The 13,294-nt window shown below is 39.4% G+C and overlaps 1 protein-coding gene across 1 annotated transcript; it reads left to right on the forward strand.

The window, feature by feature from the left end:
• The first annotated feature begins 548 nt into the window (after window positions 1–548).
• On the forward strand, window positions 549–3,333 carry LOC133732667 ((-)-germacrene D synthase-like). The gene is made up of 7 exons (XM_062160247.1): window positions 549–756; window positions 909–1,191; window positions 1,283–1,658; window positions 1,890–2,108; window positions 2,216–2,354; window positions 2,449–2,697; window positions 2,897–3,333. The coding sequence occupies exons 1-7, from the start codon at window positions 634–636 to the stop codon at window positions 3,188–3,190; spliced, it is 1,683 nt and encodes a 560-aa protein (XP_062016231.1). The 5' UTR covers window positions 549–633; the 3' UTR covers window positions 3,191–3,333.
• The last annotated feature ends 9,961 nt before the right edge of the window (window positions 3,334–13,294 follow it).

Consider the following 13,294-nt stretch of genomic DNA (forward strand, 5'->3'; position numbering starts at 1 on the left):
TTTTTGGTTGTAGATGAAGTTGACATTCATATGTATGTTTTTGTAATTCAAATAAATTGACTCTTCCAAAAAAGATATTTGTTATCCTGTATCCTCGATATTTCTGATATCTCCCTTTTTCAAAGTGCCGATAGATATGTAGATACATATATTTTAATCCTTGGTTGTAACTACAGTTTAGGTTCTAAACAACTCATCCAGTCAAAGCATTAAACAATCTTACATTTGAAAATTCTCGAATTCATGACCATATATAGCGCCTATATATGTCGGTTCTAGGAACAAGGTTGATTAGTACTACGTGCATGCTCTCGTCAGCTAATGGAATTATCAACAATCTTTAGTGAATGTCAGAGATGGCTGGCTAGGTCTTGAAGAAGTTTCTTATTTACGGTCGTTCATGAAGAAATCTTACGGTTATAATTGAATTTTAACTATCCAACTTCATCTCACCAAACAATAGTGGAAATTTGAATAGATATATGTTGAATATTGGAGAGCCATATATGTTAATTATCTATAAATACCGAAGCTCCACAACTAACAACTCACACCATCCCTTATTACAAAAGGCGCGCACGTACTGTAAACTATACTCAAAACACTTCTCCAGATTTTGAATTAGAAACAACAATGGCTGCTCAAATACTAGAATCTGAAGCTCCAACCCAGAATGCCACTCCTGAGGTTAATCGACTTTCAGCTAATTTTTCTCCTAGCATTTGGGGTGATCATTTTCTCTCATATGCTTCTAAGGTAGGAACTAGGAAATTCTTATTAATATACATTACTTGACTAATATTATAGCCACAGCATTGCATAATGCATGGAATAATTTCAGTGGTTTGAGCTTGCATGAACCCATGTACGTGTATTATTGTTTTTCTGATTTCACTTTATCTTTTCAGGAAAGCAATATTGAAACTGAGCAACATCTCCATGAATTCAAGGCAGAAGTGAAGACGATGCTGAAGGCTCCGGTTGAAAAGCTTTCACAAAAGTTGGATTTGATTGATGACATTCAGCGCTTGGGAGTTTTCAGCCATTTTGAAAATGAAATCCACGAAATTTTACAGCAAATTCACAACAATTCTTACGTCAACTGTGACGACCTAGAGAGCGATGATGAGCTCTACATTGTGGCGCTCCGTTTTCGATTACTCAGACAACAGGGTTATAAAGTTTCATGCAGTAAGTCTCTCCTTTGTTTTCCTACTTTGTTTTCTAATTTTGGGTATACGTTCTTCCTCTAATCATAGAAATACATGTATGGTCGAAGCAGACGTGTTTAGGAAGTTCATGGAAAAGGATGGAAACTTCAAGGAATCACTTATTGAAGATGTCCCGGGACTATTAAGTTTGTATGAAGCCACACATCTTAGGACACACGGAGAAGAACTGCTTGATGATGCATTGACCTTCACCTCCACTCATCTTGAGTCGGCAACTCGCCATAGTTTAAACCCCCTGGTTATGAAGCGAGTAACTCATGCCTTGTATCAGCCTCTCTGGAAGGGTGTAACTAGACTCGAAGCCAGACATCACTTGTCTGCTTACCCGGATCACAATTCACATAATGAAACACTCTTGAATTTTGCAAAGTTGGATTTCAATCTACTGCAGCAAGTCCATCAGAAAGAACTAAGTGATATTGCAAGGTTAGTTTCTTAATTATGTACTATATTTAGAAGTTAAAATTTATGAAAAAGATATTACTAAGTACATGTTTCTCAAAAAGATTGCGCTTTCATATAAGTTAAACCACAATTACAACTCATGTGTTGTCATTAAGGTTTCAATGGAATAACTCATTTACCAATAGTTCCATCTATGCCATGCACAGGTGAAAAAAAAAAAAAAAATCTAAATTGTATGAGTGATTTGATCAGGTGGTGGAAGGACTTGGACTTTGCAAACAAGCTGCCGTTTGCAAGAGACCGAGTGGTTGAGTGCTACTTCTGGACTTTGGGAGTCTACTTTGAGCCCCAATATCACTTTGGTAGGAAGACGTTTTGCAAAGTTATTGCCATGACATCCATTATTGACGACATTTATGACGTGTATGGCACGCTTGAAGAAGCAGAACTATTTACTGAAGCTATTGAGAGGTTCGAAACATATACATACACATATAAGTATTGTGGACCTATATTTTTCCCCTTTTTAATTAGATTTAGTTGCTAATATATGGTTAACCTTCACATACTTTTGTCAGATGGGATATCTCTGCCATGGATATACTGCCCGAGTATATGAAAATCTGTTACCAAGCACTGTTGGGTGTCTATCGTGAAATGGAAGAAAAGCTTGCAATTGAGGGCAACTTATATGTCATTCACTACGCGAGAGAATCAGTAAGCCTAGCTAATCATATACAAAGTATACCTTGTTTTTAGACCGATGTAATCATGTGCTTAGATTGGTTCTATATGTGTTTTGGTGTCTCAGATGAAAATCCAGGTTAGAGCTTACTTCCGAGAAGCCAAATGGTTCCACCAGAAATACACGCCAACCTTTGATGAATATATGTCATTAGCACTTGTTACATCTGGCTACTTTATGCTAGCAACCATATCCTTTCTGGGAATGGGGGATATTGTCACAAGAGACTCCTTTGAGTGGTTGTTCAATGGTCCTAAAATTGTCAAGGCTTCAGAGTTAGTTGGCAGACTCATGGATGACATGGCTTCTCATAAGGTACCTGTACTTAACTATTATAGCACCTACTGATATTTTTTTTTTTTTGGAAAGAAAAGTTTTATTGAATGAAAAAGAGAACACCTGAGGCATTTGAAACCAAAATTCTTTAGAAGAAAGATTGTTACGCACATTGCCTTTTGATTAATTAATTTAGTTTAGTTTTCTTATAACCTCACTTGCCTTCATGTTTGTGCAGTTTGAGCAAAAGAGAGGACATGTCGCCTCAGCTGTGGAATGCTACATGAAAGAATATGGTGTCACAGAAGAAGAAGCAAAAGTCGCACTGACTAAACAAGTGGATGATGCTTGGAAGGACATAAATGAAGAATTGCTGAAGATTAACACTATTCCAAGGCCCCTCCTATTGCGAGTTCTCAATCTCTCGCGGGTGATTGAAGTTGTATACAAGAATGAAGATGGGTATACTCATGCAGGTGGTGTGCTCAAGGGTTTTGTGGCTTCTGTGCTTATCAAACCTGTGCCTATATAAGCCTAAGTAAATTTTGTAGTTTGTGTTTCGTATAAGTATATGGATTATCAGTTCTTGTAGTAAAATAAGAAGTCGGTTGTCATTTAGAACCATTTCAAAGACAACTGTGAGATGTCTTAATAAAGTATTTTTCTGATTGTGTGTTTTCTTGTGAGCTCAATCCTATTTCTAATTGATATTTACTTTGATTAGACAAAAAAAAAATCTTACGATAAAAAAAAAATCAAATATTCTTTTAACTTGAGTCATTAGTAAAGATTGTTATTGAGAGTAAAACACATCACTTTTTTTCTCTCTTCCTCTCAGCAATTCCCATACCTAGCAAAGGTTGTCAAAATATGTTGTCAAATTTTAAATAAACTTCGTAAGTGCACGAATCGGTTGTAGTATAGCTTGTGCAAGTACGAGGTTGTTCCAACTGGGGATTGATAATATTGACTTTGAATCCTAACCTAATTAACCAAAACTACAAACACGAAAAAAATTGCAAGAAATATTTGTGGGATTTCAAAGAATTAAAATAAGAAAACATAACTAAAAAGATTGATTTTGAGATTTTAAAGATAAAGACAAAAATATAATGAACACTAGGGTTTCCAACTTCACCGTCGCAATCCTATTAAAGCTCTTAATTTTCCGATTATTAATTAGTAAACCAATGTTGAAGATTCCGTCATATAAGCCTTATGGCAGAGTACTTGTATGCATAAATTCTCCTAGGTATGAAAACTATCTTATGGCAAAGTATAGAATTCAATGTACCCCTAAACATGGCATCTGCTTAGGGACCCGTTAAGCACAATGAGAACAAAAGGAATCACATAAACCGATAAAGCATGGCATCTACTCTACCAATTTATGGTTTTCAATCACAAGAAGCATTCAAGATTTGACATGCGCATCTACACACTCTTGCATCAAATAACTTAAAACAAAACCCTAAAGGTAGCTAATCAATAGAATTATGTAATAAGTGACAATTCTTATGGTGATTAAACACTCAACATCAAATTCATAACTAATGATCATCAAACCAAAAACATAGAATAGTCAAGCTAAGGATATATCATGACCCTAGCAAAAAAGTCTAGCAAAGGATTACTAAAGAAAACATAAAAGAAAATAAGAAAAACATAGGAAGAATGGAGGGGATAAGAAGGAAAAGAATAAGAAGGCGTCTCCTGCTCCTTTGGTGTCTTCAATATGCTCCGAGACGTCCCTTGAATGTGAAATTCGTTTTCCTTTTTATAGGTAAAGATCCAACTCATCTTTGGCTTCAATAAGTTTCGAGATGTCACTTTGATTTGGATTTCTTTCTTGTTGCAAGTTACCTGGATCTAAATTTTGCAAACAAAACTGGTTCTTTTATTATTCGAGACACCCAAAAGAGTAGCTTCCTTGAGATCCCAGCAACAAGCATCCTATTTATATGTGAATTTCCAATATTCCAATCACTTTTCATGAGCATGCAATGCTTCCTCCTTTTTATCTTTTTCTTTCGAGATTTTCCTTTATTCGTTCATGCGTCAAATTGTAGAATATTATGTAAATATTTAATTTCCTTGTAGATGTAGATTACGTTTTCTGTATAATTGTAGGAGATGTTTTCCTATTAGGACTACTCTTGTATCTCTTTATATACCTCCTATTTTGGAGATGAATAATATAATTGAAGCATTCTAAATACCTTGAAGTCTTATTTTCTACTTGGTATCAGAGCAGGTTCAATCCTTGAACTTGCACCGTACTATGTTGAAACATCAAACCCGAATTCCGAAGAACATACCTGAATTTCGAAACTCTAAACAATTCTTGAATCACTATCAATCTGACCATCACCACATCAACTTTACCCCACAGTGACATCACCGCATCAAAAGTAGCCCACATCATCACCATATCAAAAATCCCACCCGATCCAATTTATTTTTCCACCATCACAAGTATATATTTTTTTTACTCTTTTTTCTTTCCCAGACAACCTTGAAAGCCACAGCATAATTGTTTAAACATCCTGCATAATTGTTTGAGCCTAGTTGACAAGCCGTCAACCTTTCCTGCTCCAAGCCAAGCCGTAGCCCTCCTAGCCGACAAGACCTCCTGCTATTTGATTAAATTGTTTGATTAAAGTCTTGCTGCACAAATTGTTTGGTCACGTGCAGGCCCTTGCAATGGGTCCTTCCTCAAGTCTCTTAACTCCTCCACCACGCCGTTCTCCCGGTAACATAAATCCATATGCAAATACAAAGTGTCCGCTCTGTGGAGTTTTGGGTCATAGCAAGAACCGGTGCTATGAAGTAATTGGCTACCCTGATTGGTGGGATTTCACCAAGAAACCGCGATAGAACCTCGGAAAAGCTGTCGTGGCTACTACAGAGGAAGAGCACCTATCTGATGCCTCCGCTAACGTAGCACAGTCAAAAATGAAGAGTAAGATATCTATGAATAGTTCTTGGATAATTGATACAGGTGCATCTGACCATATGACTAATGATCCTAGTCTCTTAGAAAAGCTGAAACCCTCCTCTCAAGACATTATCTTTACGGCGGACGGTACTCCAACTCTAGTTACCGGAGAAGGTTCTGTGGTTCTATCTAATACATTAACCCTTGAGTCTGTGTTAGTTGTTCCTTCGTTGGCATATAATCTCCTATCTGTTAGCCAAATTATTCTAGCACTAGCATGTATTGTGACCTTTTATCCCTCTTTCTGTGTGTTTCAGGACATTCTGACTCGGCGGATTCTTGGTTATGGTGTTAGAAGGGGGAAACTCTATTACTTGGACCTGACAGAGAGTGGAGAGCAACAGTTGGTAGGACAAGTGAATCAGGTCAATGGAGTAGTGAATGCTAAGGAAACAGTGTGGTTGTGGCATCGTCGTTTGGGTCATCTGTCTTTCGGTTATCTTAGGAAACTACAACCTCATTTATTTTCGGTTGTTAGTGATTCAGATTTTCGTTGTGATATATGTGAACTGGCTAAAAGTCATCGAATTTCATATTCACCTAGTCTCAATAGAAGTCCCATTCCGTTTATCAAAATTCATTCTGATGTTTGGGGTCCTGCCAAGATTCCGTCTTTCTCTGGAGCTCGATATTATGTGACTTTTATTAATGATTGTACTCGTATGACTTGGGTATCTTTATTGAAGAACAAGAGTGATGTGTGTTCCATGTTCAGAAAGTTTCACAAGATGGTGTCTACACAGTACCAACAGAATATTCGAGTTTTCCAATCTGACAATGGCGGAGAATATATTAATGGTCCTATGCAGGAGTTTATGCAATCTCATGGAATTCGACATCAGACTTCTAACTCATATACTCCTCAACAGAATGGATTGGCAGAAAGGAAGAATCGACAGTTATTTGAAGTTGTTCGTGCCTCTTTGTTTGGCATGCATGTACCTCGTGAATATTGGGGAAAAGCTGTGAAGTCCGCCGCTTACCTCATTAATCGTACTCCTTCTCGGGTAATTGAAGTTCAAAATCCTCAGCAGAAACTTCTGTCACTTCCGTCGCTGCCAAATCTTGAGCCTCGTGTGTTTGGGTGCGTAGCTTATGTTCACATTCCCAAGCCTCAACGCAGCAAGCTTGATCCCCGTGCCCGTAAGTGTATATTTGTTGGTTATGCGGAATTCCAAAAGGGTTATCGATGTTATGATCCTCTTACTGGCACTATGTATGTCTCTCTTGATGTGGCGTTTCGCGAATCCGAGCCTTATCATTCAGGGGGAGTTTCAGAGTCTTCCCTTCAGGGGGAGAGAGATTGTGAAGGAAATCGTGATTTATTTGCATTTGAAGAGTTAGAAGCTTTGGAGTCGCGGTTTGAAATTGGGAATTCTCAAATATCAGTTGAAAAAGACATAAATCATGGGGCCGACAGGGCAGTAGGCAACGAAAAGGCAGTAGGCAAAGAAAGCAATGAAAAACACTTTGGACCGATTGTAGAATTGGGCACCGATTGTAGAATTGGGCATTGGACTGACTGGTAGACTCGTGGGGTCCGCAGGGGAAGAGAGTGGACAGAAAGAAAAAGAAACTGCAGTGGGGTCCGCAGGAGAAGAAAGTGAACTGATGGGAGAGAGAGAAGGTGGAGGTGCCGTGATAGAAAATGAAGGAAGTGGACAAATGCATGGCGGTGGACCCGTGATGGGAGACAAAGTGAATGGACAAATGGGTGAACCCGTGGGCCCCCCCCCTCAGAGGGACAATTTTTGGCTCCAGCCAGCCGCGTGGCTCCTGCCTACAGTATCTCCAAAGTGGCTTGGACGTGTCAGACCAAGGCCCCACGCGTCAGGAGGGTGACAATGATGCATTAATGCCCAGTGGTGATGCACCCAATGAACAGAATATAATTCAGAGCCCTCATCTATCAGAGTTCTTTCCCCCCTCTACATCATCAACTGAAGAATCTGCTGCGAGTGTTCATTCTCAGGTACCTTTAATTTCGAACGAATCATTTGGGGTAGGTAATATTGAGCCTAGGAAATCACAGAGGGTTACCAAGAGTATTCCTAAGAAACAATATGAACCAGACATCAAAACCAAAGCTAAGTATCCTATAGCTAACTACATGTCTAACCATAGGTTGTCTGGGTCACATGCACTTGTTGTTGATCAATTATCCACTGTATCTATTCCAAGTAGTGTACAAGATGCTTTGGCAGATCCTAAGTGGACTCAAGCAATGAATGAAGAACTAGAGGCTTTGTAGAAAAACTTGACTTGGGATTTGGTGAAGATGCCTGCTGGAAAGAAGACTGTTGGATGCCGATGGGTGTTTACAGTGAAACTTAAAGCTGATAGGAACATTGACAGGTACAAGGCCAGACTAGTTGCCAAAGGTTACACTCAGTGCTATGGAATTGATTATGAAGAAACGTTTGCCCCTGTAGCAAAAATCAATACCGTTCGAATCTTGATTTCACTTGCAGCAACTAAAGATTGGCCTCTACGTCAGTTTGATGTGAAGAATGCATTCCTCAATGGTAACTTGGAGGAAGAAGTATATATGGATATGCCGCCAGGAGTTAAAAATTTGCCTTATGATACTGGCAAGGTTTGTAAGTTGAAGAAGTCTCTATATGGTTTGAAGCAGTCTCCTATAGCGTGGTTTGGAGGGTTCTCCAAGTATACATTGTTCATCAAGCGTAGTTAGGGTAAGATTACCGCACTGATAGTATATGTTGATGATATGATTGTCACAGGAGATGATCCAAAAGAGATGGAGGCTCTACAGGACTATCTGTCTAATGAATTTGAGATGAAGGACCTTGGGCAATTGAAGTACTTTCTTGGAATTGAAGTTGCAAGGTCTAAGAAGGGGATTTCTTTGTCCCAACGTAAGTATGTACTTGACTTGTTAACTGAGACTGGAATGCTTGACTGCAACCCCATTGAGACACCGATCGAGATGAACCACAACCTCGCCATCTATCCGGATCAAGTTCCAACTGATAAAGGAAGGTACCAACGTCTAGTAGGAAGACTTATTTATCTTTCTCATACTAGGCCTGATATTGCTTATGTTGTGAGTGTGGTCAGTCAATTTATGCATTGTCCCAGTGAAGAGCATATGGATGCAGTGTATCGTATTTTGAGGTATCTTAAAATGGCACCTGGAAGGGGTTTGTTGTTTGAAAAAAAGGATGAATTGGAGGTTGTGGGGTACACAGATGCAGACTGGGCTGGTGATAAGACAGACAGACCGTCCACATCTGGGTATTTTACATTTGTTGGAGGAAACCATGTGACTTGGCGCAGCAAGAAACAGAAGGTTGTTGCTAGGTCAAGTGCTGAAGCTGAGTTTCGAGGTATGGCACATGGAGTCTGTGAGATGTTGTGGATTCGTAATGTGTTGAAAGATTTGAGTTTTAAGCTCAAGAAGCCTATGGATTTGCATTGTGATAGCAAGTCTGCTATTGAAATCGCTCATAATCCTGTTCAGCATGACCGGACTAAGCATGTGGAAGTAGATCGGCATTTCATTAAGGAAAACCTGGACATGAAGATCATCTGTTTCCCTTTTGTGTATACAGAAGATCAATTAGCAGATGTTCTTACGAAAGGAGTGTCAAGGAAAGTGTTTGACAACTCGATTGACAAGTTGGGCATGATTGACATCTTTGCACCAACTTGAGGGGGAGTGTAGAATATTATGTAAATATTTAATTTCCTTGTAGATGTAGATTACGTTTTCTGTATAATTGTAGGAGATGTTTTCCTATTAGGACTACTCTTGTATCTCTTTATATACCTCCTATTTTGGAGATGAATAATATAATTGAAGCATTCTAAATAAAATATAACTTATAAGTGGGTGGCTCTTACCCAATTGTACCGAGGCCTTTTGTGATTAAAAACCCAACACCTATCGGGTGGTTAAGTTGGGACAGTATCGGTACAATGGTGGGCCACGGGCCACGCTTGTCGCTGTTTAACACAAATTTCATGTAAAGCATCAATTGTAAAGGAGGTTGCCACGGGTTTTGAATAATGGTCCAAGAAACTCCTTTGTACGCTTTGTTGGAAGCTCAGGAAGACTCTTAACATCGAGGTTTGGAGCTGGAATAATAGAAAGAACAAACTTAAGAGGGTGAAGATAGGCAATTGTGGTAAATTTGGGGAACCTCTGATGGTTGGAGATTTGATACAGGGGCAATGATGGTGGTGACTTCAGAAAGTGAGCTCTTATCAAATCCCATTTCATAATGACACAAATTGATTTCACAATCATCCAAAATATTAATTTTCTCAACTTTGTCGGGAAGAAGTACTTGTGGAGGAGGAAAAAAAGGCATGCTCATGGTTGGTGGATCATCAATGATTTCTCCTACCTTTTCTAGCTCAAAATCTTCTTATTTTTCCTCGTTCTCTTGTTGATAATAAAACCCGTCTTCTTCTTCTCTCAATGTATTAGCAATTTGGGCAATGTGAACCTCAAGCTTGGTAATGGATGGTTCCTGACGTTGGATGATGTTAGCAAGGCTTTGGATATTTTCAGAGAGGTTTTGCATGCTTTCTTGTTGGCTATACATGAAGGATAGAAGAGACTCTTCGAGTGATGAATTGCTAGGCTCATCTGAAACCTGATATGGAAAAGAATAGTCAGAGCATCGCCATTCTGAGTTGTACATATATGGTGATTGATGTGCCAATGAAGGAGTATTCTGTAAGAATGGATCATTCCCAAACGTTGAATCGGGGTTGAAATTATTGTCATGCTAAGAAAAGTCGTAGGGGAATGCCATATTCAATAATAGAGTACCTACAATGAAAAAAAATTGATTAGTAAATTCAAAGGAGAGTCGGCCCAAGTCGGAGGGGGACGCGGCCCAAAAAGGAGAAGGCTGAAGCAGCCCAGAAAAAGGAAAAGAGAGTGGGCTTGGGACGAAGCAGAAAAAAAAGAAAAAAAAAAGAGGGGACTGGCCCAGAAGAAGTCAAAGCCCAGCCCACAGGCTATGATCCTCTGGTCAACCAACTCCGGCCGCAGCCTGCCGCCAGAAACTTTTCCGGCCAGATTTCTAGCCACTTTCCGGTGACTTTTCCGGCGACTTTTCCAGCCACTTTCTGGCGACTTTTTCTGTCCACTTTTCCGGCGACTTTTTCTAGCCAAATTTTCTGGCAACTATTTTGAGGTAATTTTTACTAAAGGTTCCCGTTTTTGAGTTTTTATTCAATTTCTCTTCTTTTTCTCGGGGACTTGCAACCTCCCTTCTTCTACCCCCCTTTCTTCTTCATAGGGGAGACCAAAAGCCGAACTGTGGGGGTTCGTGCTCACTCCAAGCTAGGAGCTTGTTGAGATCTCCAAATTTAGAGTTTGTAGAGAATTTATGATCGACCACTTACATCATTGTTTCGATCTAATCCAATACCTCTTGGAATCAGATTTCTTGGAAGCGACTACGCTCAGAAATCCCTAATTTCTTGTAAGTGATTACGGTCGGAAATTTATAATTTCTTGGGAGCGACTACGCTCAGAAATTTTATATGTTTTTTGTGGTAGCCTTTTAAGCTCTGAAACTAACCCCAATTTCTTGTTCTCTTTCAGGATGAGTAACCTGAATAGACTGGACATTGCTCCATTGGGAACAATTGACTCTGGATATCACAAGTGGGTTCGTGATGTCCGCAAGCATCTCAAGGCCGATGGAATCGTGGATATGATTCTCGAGCCTAGCCAAGACGTGCTAACTGTTGAGCAAGCTCAAGCTTTGGAAGCAAATAGAGAAGCCTTATAGTCGCGCCCCTGAGAGAGGGCGCTAAGAGCGAAACCCTAAATTTAGGGACAATTCTGGACGTTTTGATCCATATTCTCGCTCTAATGAGGAAGGTAACTGCCAAAATAGGCGAACACGGAACCAAAGAGGTCAACGTGGAAAGAGAGAGGGAGGAGGCAACGCCTTTGGCCATGTTGTTGGCGCCACCAACACTAAGAGCCATCCAAATGACGCTTTCAAAGCGCCTCAATCAATGGAGTCTAAGGACAGAGATGTATGTTCTCGATGTGGATTATCCGGTCATTGTGCACACATTTGTCGAGCTCGTGAAGAAATTGTCACCGCCTACAAACATATTGTGAAGCAAGAGAAGCTCACTATGTGGAACAAGTAGATCAAGAAGATGATCTAGAGTGAAGGGTTGAAGACTACAAATCTGGCTGGGATCATGTTAGGTCCATAATTACCTAGTAATTATTCCCTAATCTTGCACTTTTGCTTAACCTTTGTGTTTATTTATATATATTTATTATGTTTTCCTTATCATGCTAGGAAATAATGAAAAAGCTTGGAAATGCCCTAAAAACTCAACTTTAGCACATTTTCATACTCCGGTTAGGAGAAACCAAGCTAGGCAAGGAAGGAGGAGCGGCAGACTGACCAAATGAACTCCAAATGAGTTAAAACTTTCCAGATCCATTCTAGACATCCTAAGGATCATTTGTTATGAAGAGTGCAAGAGCTAGTTCGGAATGGAAGGCCTTCAAAAGATTGGTGAAAATTTCTGCACTAGAAGACAAAAACTGCAAAACCGGACCTGTACGGATTCCGGCACATTTCCAGCCACACCACGGCGAACTAAGCTCTGAAATTTTACAAGGATGATTTACACTCATGGAGGAACATTTGGTATGCAGAAACCGAAGGCTAATTCGGAATTCTTAGTGGAGATTAAATTGAAGGAAGAAAGTGCGAAAACATGACGAAATGAGAGTCAACGCCGGATTCCGCCCAAGTTGGCCGGCCAAGACCACGTGTGGAGGAGAAAGAAGAGATGATTAGGGTTAGAGACTTTAGGTAGGAAGACTTTAGGTCTAGGTTATTTTGAAATCCAAAATTTGAAATATGACAAGTGGTCTCATTCTTACACCTTACACCTTTGTCTTCCATTTATTACCTTGTTCCCTTACACAATAACCCTTCTACCCTTACTTTTTCTCCTCCACCAAAATATCTATGGGCTTTCTAGGTCATTTCTATGTGGAGTTAAAGACTAGATCCACATTAATGCTTACACATTTGTCAACCACATCTAGCCCTTCATTTCATTTGATCTCCACCCTCCATTCATCACTTTTGGCCTATAAAAACACACTACCCTCACTTTGGACGTTTTTCATACTTTCCTTCATCCATTTCATCTTCTTCCTCTCTCCATTTCCTCTCCATTTTCCATAATTCTTCATCTTTTATGTAGTTTAGTTTAGTTTTTGTGTAGAGAAAAGTGTAAAGTGTCTTGGGTTTTTACCAAAAACCGAAGATCCTTTACATCTCTGATCAATCACACCGTAGTTTCATCATTTCAAGCCTTTGTTCTTCAAGTTTCTAAGAGCTTTGTGGATTTGTATGGCAATTTGGGTTTGAGAAAACCGAAATTTCCATACTTTGAAACATCTCTCACTAGTTTTGCATCAAGGGGAGCTAGTTTTGTGACCAACCACTTTCTCTACTCTTCCTCTCTTTTGCTTGATGTTATTATGTTTATGGGTTTGATTTATGTAACTATGGGTTGTGAGTAGAATAAATTTGGGGCTAGGCCTTAGCCCTAGCCAAACTCATGTATAAAATAGTGTGATGCCATGTTTTTGATGAATATGCTTGT

The sequence above is a fragment of the Rosa rugosa genome, chromosome 2 (assembly GCF_958449725.1).
Source record: "Rosa rugosa chromosome 2, drRosRugo1.1, whole genome shotgun sequence".
NCBI lineage: Eukaryota > Viridiplantae > Streptophyta > Magnoliopsida > Rosales > Rosaceae > Rosa > Rosa rugosa.

Coding starts and splice junctions, on each gene's coding strand:
- LOC133732667 (XM_062160247.1), top strand. CDS start 634: ATGGCTGCTCAAATACTAGAATCTGAAGCTCCAACCCAGAATGCCACT. Junction 1,659..1,889: donor GAACTAAGTGATATTGCAAG/GTTAGTTTCTTA, acceptor TGATTTGATCAG/GTGGTGGAAGGACTTGGACT. Junction 2,109..2,215: donor TTTACTGAAGCTATTGAGAG/GTTCGAAACATA, acceptor TACTTTTGTCAG/ATGGGATATCTCTGCCATGG.